Source organism: Drosophila tropicalis, unplaced genomic scaffold (assembly GCF_018151085.1).
Source record: "Drosophila tropicalis isolate 14030-0801.00 unplaced genomic scaffold, ASM1815108v1 contig_593, whole genome shotgun sequence".
Classification (NCBI taxonomy): Eukaryota; Metazoa; Arthropoda; class Insecta; order Diptera; family Drosophilidae; genus Drosophila; species Drosophila tropicalis.
Window position 1 is genome coordinate 18,792,194 of NW_027173070.1, and position 12,243 is coordinate 18,804,436.

The 12,243-nt window shown below is 35.5% G+C and overlaps 1 protein-coding gene and 1 long non-coding RNA gene across 2 annotated transcripts; one reads left to right on the top strand and one right to left on the bottom strand.

Annotated features, from left to right (window-relative positions):
• The first annotated feature begins 404 nt into the window (after window positions 1-404).
• LOC137576671 (uncharacterized) lies at window positions 405-1,915 on the top strand. The gene is made up of 2 exons (XR_011032311.1): window positions 405-622; window positions 760-1,915. It is a non-coding gene; the product is annotated as an uncharacterized lncRNA (long non-coding RNA).
• A 561-nt stretch (window positions 1,916-2,476) lies between these two features.
• LOC137576203 (solute carrier family 35 member F5) lies at window positions 2,477-6,829 on the bottom strand. The gene is made up of 7 exons (XM_068289168.1): window positions 6,500-6,829; window positions 5,534-5,909; window positions 5,327-5,467; window positions 4,191-4,244; window positions 3,533-4,127; window positions 3,054-3,468; window positions 2,477-2,985 (listed from the first exon to the last, which is right to left on the bottom strand). Exons 2-7 carry the CDS (start codon window positions 5,621-5,623, stop codon window positions 2,934-2,936), a joined length of 1,347 nt encoding a protein of 448 aa, XP_068145269.1. The 5' UTR covers window positions 5,624-5,909; window positions 6,500-6,829; the 3' UTR covers window positions 2,477-2,933.
• Between the last annotated feature and the right edge of the window lie 5,414 nt (window positions 6,830-12,243).

Here is a 12,243-nt window from a genome sequence, read left to right on the forward strand (position 1 = left end):
CCACATGTCAAAACTACACTTAAAAAAATGTTTATTGACAAATGGAAAAATTTGTTTCCTCTTGATTGACAATTTTAATTCGATGTGCAATGCGTTATTTGCTTTTAAGTTTCTTTAAGTAGGTTATAATACAAAAAATAAAAACAAAACACACAAATCAGTTGCTGTTCAGCAAGATATATTTCTTTTTGCCATACTGTTTTTTCAGTGTAAAGCAAGAAAAAGGTTCGTACTTCGTGATCGTTGCCACACACACAGTTGCAGTTGATTGTATGCGTGCCTACCCCTGATTTACATACACATGTACATACATACATATGTATTCGGTCCTATTTGAAAGATTTCTTTTACGCCAAAGTCGGCGTTTCTATTTGTTGGCATCAGCACTTTTTATTTCTTGGGAAACAAAACGACTTGAACAATTGTTTATAGTCACAACGAGACACCGAATACATTCCATATTCGATTGCTTGTGGAAAAGCCAATCACGACCCGAACCTTATATAAGACCCAAGTCTGACAAGGAGGGGCAGTCTTCATTTAGAGCACACAAGGAGTACACTTATTTTGTCTTATTGTCTTGTGAAGTCCATCTGGGTACATCTATTTGGTGAGATCAATGGTAAGTAAATACAAGGAATCGATTGAATGAAGAGATCTTGTTGCGGGTGAGGACTAAAAGTGGACTCATTCATTCTCATTCGACCCACATCTCAGATGTGAAACTCATCCGCTGCACCTTTTGTTTTGTTTTTCCAGATACTATTGTGAACACTTGAAACGGACGAGCATCAACGATTTGCAATCTACCAAGTGATCCACCTAATAACTGAAAATTAACCTAAAATCGTTGAAACATTGCTGACTCTGATCAGAGATTGGAATAACATCAAACCGGCTAAGGACTATATCGAATTCCAACATGAGTCAGACCGAGCCCCAGAAAATACTTAAGAATTTACTTAGTGTGACCGAGGGATTTGCTGCTCTAGGGATTGATTGCGAAATCTCTGGAAGTGCCTCTCATACAACAGTAGATCTTGCCTACCCAGGGGCTACCCCGAAACGCCTTACAATATACCCAAATAAAAAGGGAACCGAATCCGACAGCAATGATAAGGGGACATCCAACTCCCAGGACAACAATCATTCGCAGGCAAGCAAGGGTAAATCATCCAATTATGCGAAAAATGGCCAAGGGTCTTCTTCCAGCCGCAACGGCCGTAACAACTCCTACCGAAGTAACAACAATGATCAGAGCACATCCTACTCCCAAGGCAACAATCATCCTCAGGGAAGCAAGAAGCAAGGTAACAACAAGAAAGGAAACAACGCATCATCCCATTCTGGAGGCAATAGTCATGGCTCATCTTCTAGCAAAGGAACTGGTAACAGTAACTACAAAGGCCGTAACGGCAACTCCTACCAAGGCAACCACTATCCAGCTTCAATCGATTTCAACGATCCAAATGATATTTTTTATAACGATGTTGATGATGGAGATCTTTTCCAAGGCAACCACTATCCAGATACAATAGATTTCAACGATCCAAATGATATTTTTTATAATGATGTTGATGAGGGATATCTATATTACTAGAGCAAACGGCTTAATGAATTCGGGTGCCGATACTCCAATGAAATCCCGCACACATAAACACTGATCCTTATATTTCTATTTGTTAGCATAAGCAATTTGCATTTCTTAGTAAACATAATCCCTTTAACCATTTTAAGTGACCGATCTACCCTATCGCCAGCACAGAGAATCATCTGAAGATCGATTGAATTGGGATATAATTATTTTTAAGTTCTTCTATGTGGAAAGAATTGTTGAAATCGCCTTATCCATATATTTTTTGTTTTGCTTGTAAACTGAGATAAATAAAATCACGTAAATGTCACGAGAGTCAAATTATTAAGCAATATTATTGAAGCAGTTCTTGACAGATCAGTTTCCTAAGTGGCCCAGTCAATTATGATTGGGGCTTGGAGTCCATACTAGTAGAAGGCCATAGTTGCGAGTGCTGGTAAAAAATAGTTAGGTTGATAGTTAACAACTATATCCTTTTTAAAAAATAATTGTATTATTGTTATACAATCATTCCAGGGCCGTAGGAGTTGAATGAGTTCTTCAAATCTGTTCTGAATGATGTATAACAAATTCTGCAAAGATTTTGCCAAAAAAAGAACTGTTTCCAGTTGTAAATGGGGCTATACGATGTAGTAGGCGATCTCAGTGCTTTCCAACCTTTCCAACGGGTTTGTTATGTAACTTAAGGACGCACACAGCCAAAACCTTGTAAGCTACCTCAACTCAAACTCAAAAGTACGAAATTTCTTGGGGCAATTTACAGATAAACTGGTCACTTTGGTTTTGGTCTCTCCAGCAGCAATCATCAGGTGATGCAACATGCTCCTCCTACCCCTCTTCTAGCTCAACATGTAAAACTACAACTATAGCAAAATATATATGTATGTATGTATATATTCGTTTAATAGGCATATCTTATTGTTCGACAAAATGAATGTTTAAATATTTTGTAATTGAGGTTGCAGTTGAATCAACAAGATACATATACAGGCTAAAGCACAATAAATATGAATATTTTAATTTTTTTCCCCTTTCGGTTAAGAACTAAGACTATCACATAGAATAAGCACTAAAAGCTAAAGCTATTTACAAAAATTAGAAATATTTATAGATCTTGGTTTTTTTTTATATATATAATTAAATAAATAAAACATAAGAGCAGAGATAATCAATAACTAAACGATAAATAAATTGTGCAGTATAGTATATTATGTTGTCCCTATATGAAGTAAAGATCAAAGAACGATTCGAAACGAAGTCGTGAACAGCCAAGTTTTGTTTTCTTAATCCTTTTGTTTTTGTTGCAATGAGCAATGTTATGAAATAATAATAAAGTCCTTCAATCAACACTGTTGCTTATAAGGGATTCCTGTTGCTCGTCGTCGTTGACTCTGCAAAGGAAAAGAGAACAAAGTTTAATAAGTAAATCATCTTGGCAAAAAATGATAAGAACTCATACCTCACTATGTTGGCCTTTTGACAGCCACATACCAATTTTCTATACAGAATTTTCAACAGTTTCATCAGTGGATCTGAATCATCATTCCGGGCTAGTAGAGCTACTAGTATCAGAGCTATAAATATGGGAATAGAGCCCATATAGAACATGGGCGAATATGGCTTATGTTTCAGCAATACATCAAATACTATGGCCAATGGAATTTGCAACGACATGGCCAACGTGCCAATGAGGGATGAGGTTAAGAAACAACCCCATAACCACAAGGCCTCGGCCAAAACGGTGCCAACAAAGCCATTTAGAAATAATAAAGCGAATTGTCCCTGACTGGGCAACTCAAAGATTTCAATTTTGGTAAAATGTAAGATAAAGAAAATTGGCCACAACAGCAAGAGATTCCAAAGGCCCACAAATCCTGCAAGAAAATTAAACCCTTCATTAAAGATTGGTTGAAATGTTGAAAATATCTTGCAACTTACCAAAGAACAAAGGTATATCCACTTTTTCCTCTGTATCGCTTTTCCTTTTCACAAATACCAAATACGAGGCATAAAAAAATGCACTAAACAAGGCCAATATCACGCCTCTGGACATTTTCGTGTCATGCAGATCATTCATGGTGACGGCTATAATGCCACCTATATTGAGGCCAACAGCAATCATTTTGCTTATGGTTAGTTTATCCCCCGATGCTGATGGAAACACTGCGGCCAGAAATATTACGAAAAACGAAGAGCTGGAGCTGATCAACGTTATCATTGCCGTCTCATCCATGCCCAAGGCCAATTGAAAGAAGTAATTGGCCACAAACCAGAGCAAACAAAAGAGCAATGCCGTCTTGGCCGTTTTATGATGGGTCTTTTGTCGTTTTATACGCAAACTGGCTGCATACGAGAGTCTTGCCATTAGAGCATCGGTCGCTTCATGAGCAGACATTTCTCTGACCTCGGCCAATTTGCTGAAACGTACACTCCGCACACTCGAATCATCACTCTCTGTCCCGGATAGGGTATTAGATGGCGGCATTTGATGTAGCCTAGCAGCTGAACGTATGGGCACATAGGTGGGATCGCCCTGAGAGAAAGAGAGAACCTATTTAATTAAATTCCATGGAGATGACTTCAGTTCAAAACTTACCAAAGCTGCCTGATTGGAATAATAGTTTTCATCATCAGCATTCTGTTCCATCATCTAAAACAGAAGGACATAAACTTAATAATATGCAAAAAAAAAAGAAGAAGTATTTTCTGCTTTCTTTTATTTACAGTCATTAAATGAAATCGGGTATCTTTAGACTATGCCATAAAAGTATATGGCATATGAAATGTTTATTGCTTTTGGAAGTTATTGTCGATAACAATTGAAATTCTACTTAATAAATTAATAGGCAATTATATGAAATGTATGTAGAAAAGGTTTAAAGATGAAATCATTTTCGAAAGAAGAGTCCATTTTTTATAACCCTTTATATCTTTTATAAATGCTTTGTTAAAGCATTTCTATATATAATAAGTTGTTTATTTTAGATACAATAATGTTTTTCATTCTGTCTTTTGCCAAGTATGTAGATTAATAACAAAATACTGAAGCTTTCTTTCCAGAATAACAAATATTTCAATTTCTCATTGCACTTTATGGATCTTGAACCTTTGTAGAGACGAAGAACTTTTAATTTGAAAGAAGAGGCTAAGCTTGAAGAAGTTGAATACAAAATAACTACTTAATTTAATTAAAAATTGAAATTGAAAGTTTCATTGTTTCTATATCATTGTAAAGTAACTTTATAATGGGAAACGTGCAAACAAATCTAAAGTGTTCACACTAATAGATTCTAAAGATAAGCTTTATTTTTTGTGATATATTAAATAAAAAAATCTTTAACTACACGACGATTACATTCACTTTAACAAAAGAAAGTCTATAAATTTGTTTCCTTTTTCGATTCCGTATAATGTACGTATTTGCCCAATAATAATTGATTTCTCCTTTTGCTTAGGGTTTTAAATAAATAAATAACACGATTTGTTAGCCTTTAAATCATTGCCTTCTAAGCAATCTAACAGAGAATATTTTAATTTTATTTCCTAAAAATGAATCGTAAATAAGTCCGTTTTACGTTTAAAAACTGTTCCTATTGCAATTTTCTCATTCGTCTAAAATGAGAGCGGAAGCTGGTGGGCAGCAGAATATACTTGAAATATTTTAACCTCAAAAAACTTTAAGACCAAAGCAAAGACAATTTAATCTAAAGGTTTAAGGTTGTTAAACATTACCGCATAATTGCCATTCTGTCGATCGCAGGACTCTTTCCAGGGTGCCACAATGCCAATGATGAGCAAATAGATGCTAAACATTGAAGTCTTGAAATATGTGCAGAAGAAGGGTTTATCAAATTTGGCCTCATTGTAGAGAAACTGTGTGAAAAATAAATTAAAGTTTTAATTATTATTGTATGTCTGCGGAGGTTTGTTTACACTTACCTTGGTTAGCTCACTGGATGAGACCCAGACGACATCGACTAGTATCAAGATTGCAATGCCCAATAGAAGCTTTTGTGTGCGTCCTAGCATGTTTATTTATAGTTTATTTTTTAATATTTGTTGTTGTTTTATTTTATCGTTTAATTGCGTTGCGTTGCGGTCGTGTGCCTTTCCCTCTTACCAATGCTGTTTCGTCTTGGCTTATTTCAATTTATTTATTTTTTTTTTTTTTTTTGTGGCTTATCAAAAGGCAAATAATAATTATTTACGCTTATGCCGCCAGCTCTTTTCTTTCATTTTGTCAATCTATCAATACGATAAGAGTAAATGGCAAATTGACAATTCTCTGGAGGATAGCTTTACGGTCATTGTAAACCTGCAAACAAACAAACAAACAGACAAAACAAATGCAATTATTGATTTTATTAATTAATCAAGAAGCAGGTCAGAGCAAAACGGAGAAAGAGGAAGAGACAGATAGTGAGCAGAAAAAAAAATCAAAAATTGGGCAGAACATTTCATTTAACAAGGCAATCAATTAGCATTGAAATATAAATGTTTGCTAAATAAATTAATTTAGGGGTTCATTGACAGTGGCAGGGAGGGGCAAGGGAGAGGCAACCATATGTGATTCAGTTTTGTTTTTGTTATCGAATTATTGTTGTTAATAATATGAGCAAAGACAACGCACTTTGCTGTGGGCGTGCGAGCGGGATAGAGTGAGTGACAGAGAACGAACATGGGAGGGTGGCGGGATGGTGATGGCGTTGACAGGTACCCAAAAAAAGGGGCGTGTGTTTACCGCTAACTGATAACAAAATCAATAAACATCCTATTGTCCATTTGTGCCAACAAATATCTTAATAACCAGCAACAAGTTTTGGTCTTTTTTACTTTTTTCTACTCAATTTCTTTCACTTCATTTGCATGTAAATGGGTTTTGGTTTTCGTTTGTGGTCATCTTACCTTTGATTCTCTTTAGTACTTGGCTGGCTCTTTCGTTTTAATTCCTTTTCAGTTAATTTAATTCAGCGCTTTTGATAGTAGTAGTTATCAAATTCATTAATTTTAGTTGACTTTTTCGGCTTGGGTATATGTAGTAGGAGCAATATAATACTGATTTTTACACAAATATTTAAATTTGCGTGCGTTGGCGGCGGCTTCGTTCCCGACCCTTTGCTTTTAGTTGTTATTTAGCTCATTTACTTATTACTTAATGTTTTTAAGCAGTGATTACAGAATTTCTTGAAACAAATTCTCTTTAATTCACACTCAAAACAACAACAAAAACAGCAATAAAAAGCTGTCTTTTAAAAGTCAGGAAATGCCAAAAACAGTGTGAGCAACTGTGAAAATACTAAAAATACCGCACAAGAGGGCGCCACATATGTGCAGTATTTTTTTGTTTAAAGTAATAACCGTTGGTTTTAAACGAATGAAATAGAGAATAAATTGTAAAAATATTGTAAAATTATTCAATTGCCTTTTGTTTTCTCTTTTCCTTGATGGTAATTTCATTACATACACGTATAACAGGATATTATTGCAGATTAGATGAATAATTATGATGAAACGTTTTAATGAAAATATTTAAGTTAATGTGAAATATTCATCATTCACCTTCAACACATTTGCTAAAAATTTATTTTTTGTCACAATTCCTTTGTAAAAAAAAAGTTATTTTGACGGCTTGAGCGTTCGACACCTCACAGTTCATTTGCTAAAATAACGGCTAAAAATTTGAAAATTTGATATTTGTTTCAGTTAGTAATATGTGATATCTATTTATAATGGTTTTAATATCTAAATACATAACCGCACTCATTTTAGTTGCAACAATTTGATGGCTCTTAGTCAAGCTGCCAATCATTTAAGGTTACTCTATCCAATTCATGCCAATAATGTTGACAAATCACTTGTATACGCGTGCAATTTAAAGATAAAATTTATGTTGTCACGCCCACCAATACTGCCAATACTAACAGTAGCAACAACAGCAACAATAGCAGCAACAACAGCAACAACAACAAATAAGCTGTAAATGATAACCAAATATAAAGTTGTTACTTGAGATTTCACTTTCATCACTTCAAAAAACAACAAAACCCGATTAAGCACCTCATTTTATGCGTTATTTATCTACTGATTGGAATGATGGTGATGATGATGGATAAAAACACCCTCCAGCTGAGCTTGGTCTGGTCTGGTCTGGTTTGGGCTGAGCTGGGCTGGGCTGGGCTGGGGCTAGGCCAAAGAAATTGCCTTTGTTATATGTATTTGCCGTTGGCTGCCCCCCGCCGTCTATTAAAAGACAACAAAAATAAGTGTAACACACATACACACACACACACACCATAAACACACATACACATACACACGCATACACACATAAAACAATACAAAGAATAATAGGCTACAATTTTTCATACACCACCACCACCCGCTGCCGTTGCCACCAGGACAACCCCGGGGTCGGCTACTCCCCCCTCACTACCACCCGCCATACCTTGCAACAATCCAAGTTCTCTCTCTCTCTCTCTCTCTCTCTTGGCCCGTGCTCAGGCTCTGTCAGTCAGTTGAGTCGGCGACACCTGTCAAACTGCCTTTCCGTTTGCCTCAGCCTGCCCACCCACCCACCGACTCGCCCACCGCCCATCCTTTCTATCGTATTGCTCCACTCCTTGGCATAGATGTGCGTAGGCATAAAATAAATAAATAAAAAAATTGAGCCCCTACAGCCAGTGTAGACGACGATGAAGAAAATAATATTATGTCGACCCATTGAGACGAGCATGATGTAATTTTCTTTTCCGTTAAGTTTCACTTGGGCTTGGCCAATAAAAATGGGGAATACTTTCTAGGTGTGTTTCCCTCCGAACCCCCACTCCCTCATGTCCTGTAGTACTTTTTATATACATATATATATATAAATGTGTGTGTGTGTGTGTGTGTGTGTGTACTTTTAAATCCCTTTTTTTGTTGTCGACAAATGACATAATTTCATGTTTCTTTATTTTGATTTTTTCTATATACGTATTATGATTCAATTATATGTTCCTGTAAGCAGATTACAGCAGCATTAAACTCATTAGCAATAGGAAAAGCAGCCTGACGTCTGCTCCTGGAGACGGAGATGAACAGCAAACTCAACCCACTGACTGTGGAGTGGCAAGCCCATTATCAATTATCCTAGAAAAAATAAAAAGGAAACGGCAAAAAATGTGAAAGTAAAAGTAAAAAACCAAAGAAATTAACATCCCTAAGTATTCCGACAAATGTATGCCCTTTAAAAGTATGTCGAAGGTTTGTAAGTCAACAAATGGCCAAATATTTATCTCTGATTATATCGTAAGTCAACAAATGGCCAAATATTTATCTCTGATCGTATACCGAAATCGGATTCTATGAAGAGATCCACGAAACTTTCCTCAAGAAAAATTACGTCTTAAAAAAACTGAACAAAATCTGACAATTAAATATAAAAACTTAATCATTTTATTATTAGCCACGAAGGATAGGAATGTACCTAGTGTAAGTCCACCTGGAAAAGATAACTGCAAAATATATCGATAAGGATGCACTCAGTGGATTCTTTTTCCAAAATTGACTTTAAGACTTTGACAATTGGCCAAAGATTAATGTTATAATTTCATAGATTTTGATCTAATTTACTTGAAACTCGAACTCAAAACATAAAAGATTTAAAATTTATTTAATTATTCGAAGCTTGAACGAGTATTTAAAACGAGGTCTATATAGAAAAGTTTTTTAAAATTTAAAAAGTTGCATTAGTACGAAATAGTATAAAATTCTTTATACATAAAATTTCCTAATAGAAATCTTTAAATAGGCTTTCTTTTAAACTATAACAGATTAACTTTTCTCTAAGGGTTAAATAAAGTCGACATACCCTTCACGCTGCCAGGACATATGAAGTAAAAACCGTAAAAGCAAACAGGACATAAATTGCAACCAAAAGCCGCGCCAAATATCAACAATAGGCTTGGTCAGTTCGAACATTTACAGAATTGGTAAGGAGAAAATTCAAAAAGTGTGGGCGTATTCAAACGATACATTTTGAGCACAAAGTTTGTTTAAATGGTCTAAGAAATAAGTCGAAAATAGAATAAAATGTGATGAAATTATATTTTTTAAAAAGACATTTTCTTGTTTCATTATATCCACTACAATAACATGCTTTCTTCCAATATTGGCTTTATAACTTTTATCATAACATTCTCTTAGAGCACAAAAGGAGACGTTTCCGACCCAATAAAGTATATATATTATTGATTAGCATAAAAGATGAGTCTCTGATTTCAGAGAGATCCACTACGTATGTGTTCCGGCTTAAAACAAACAGAATTTCATAGAGAATTTCGCTGATCATAATCAAGAACCCAAATAATGTGATATTAAGTAAAACGAGCACTGGGCAAAACGATGATCAGGTGTATTTTATGTGTTCTCTTAATATAACACATACGACATGTTGTACATTTGTTTTTTGTGGTTTTCCAAGTAGTATCCTAAGGCAGAATGTTATTCTTGACATTCATTAGTTTAGCTTATAAATATCTTAAACATTTTAGATTGGTATTAAGAAATGTGATATTGAAACACATGGCGTATACGTGCTATTTCTTGGCTTTATCCTAAATGTATTACAAAAAATGTAAAGAAAAATTATATTTCAAACCAAAAACTTAATAAATTGTATTTGGTAAATAATTTCCTTTAAAGTTAAGAGATTTAGAAATAGAAATTTAATGACATCATGAATTGAGGACACCTTTTTAAAACCATTTTTGCCTTCGAGTATTGAAATTCTTAGATTCTTGATTAAAGAATAATTGTAGAACAATAACTATCAATTATTAAGTGAATAATCGTTTTTAGAACTTTTCACTTATTTTCCTAAACTACAAACTGAAGTAAATAAAATTTTCCATCGAATAAGATATTTCTGATTGAAATTGGACTACAATTTGATTAGTACTAAATGAAAAAGGTTTTTTTTTATCATTTTTATTTATATGTTTTAATTTATTGATAAAAACCAAACAAGACAGCAAAGAAGGCAATAATTATCATATTGTTGTTTGGAAAAGCGTTGAGTTGTTTAGACAAATCTGCTTAATTAAACCACAAAGTAGCCTGAGGTAAGTGAAAGTCTTAAACAACAATTGAGAAATATTTTGCATTATGAAAAGGCCAATATGGAGTTAAGCTGGAGTGGCTAAAGGATAACTTGTCTAACATTGTCTTCAACTGCACAAAATAAGCAGATTATAAAATTTGTTTGTTATTATAATAATTTCTATGTTTCAGCATTTGTTGGAAGAAAATTATGCTAATTGAATGAATTCTATACCATTGTATTATGCTCATCTCTAAAAGATTTGTCCACACAATTCGTGTCAGGAAATGAGGAGGGGAAAAAATCAAAACATATGAGATGACCCCTCTGTCCGTTGGGTTGGGTTAAATAGGGTTGATGAGGTTAAAGATTGAAATGAAAAATGATTGACTTTTATGTTGGATACGGAGTACATATACCAAGAAGTATGCATTTTGGGATCTTTTAGCATTCAACATAATATTTGTCATAAAAAATGTGTTGCTAAATGTTGGAGAAAAGGAGCCGGCAAGGAGCACTAAAAGTTCATGCAGTTCACAAATTTTACACACGTACACACACACATACATATGAAGGTATACTCAAATATATATGTATGTATATATATTTATTTATATATATACACATATGTGAACATTTCCGGTTAAAATAATAATGCCGGGGGATTGGGATCAAGGGTGCGCCATGGGGGGCGACAGGCAGTCGAATGGCGGCGGCGTTGATGGAGATGGAGAAATAAGGTTGATGGTGTGGGTAAAGAGGGTTAAGGGGGTGGGCGATGGGTGAAGATAGGAAGACATCGCTACCAACAAAAGCAATAATTATGGCAAACGAGTTTGCCCGTCGTCATCGTCGTCGTCGTTGTAGTCTTACGCCTTTTGTCGCCCATTTTCCTGCTTTGACATAAGCCTTAACCTACAAAGATGTCCACCCACACACCTACATCGAGGCACACACACACAAACACATTCGCATAAGCAACAAAGCAATCGAAGTCTTTCTTTTCCCTCTGTTACAGCCGCATCCTCAGTTGACTATTGTTGGCCAGCTACCGACTCTCTCAGCACCCAACGTGCCCCATCTTCACCGCCGCCCTCTCTCTCGACTCATCACATTCTGTCGTTTACTTTTTTACTCCCGGTGTGTGTGTGTGTGTGCAGGAAATTTCGTTTTATGCGCGAGACAAATCGCACCTTATTATGTGAGTCGTACATATGTGTGTAAGAGAGAGAGAGAGAGAGACAGACATTGAGGGGGGAGAGTGTACTGCTTGGGTGTGCCTGTGCCTGGGCAGACATTCAATGTTTGTCGTTGCCAGAGTCTCTCATTGTATGTGTGTGTGTGTGTGGATGTGTATGCGTTTCGACTTTGCGACGAGCCATTATCCACACTCATGCACCCACGCCATATCTATGGCTTTATCACCCAACAACAACAAACACTAACGCACACACACAAATACCCACAGATATATATACACTAATACACACACACACGCATAGGAATTTACATTTTACGTGCCATGGCGCAGCAGGATGAGCTGCGGGTGGGTAAGGGGTGTATGGGTGGA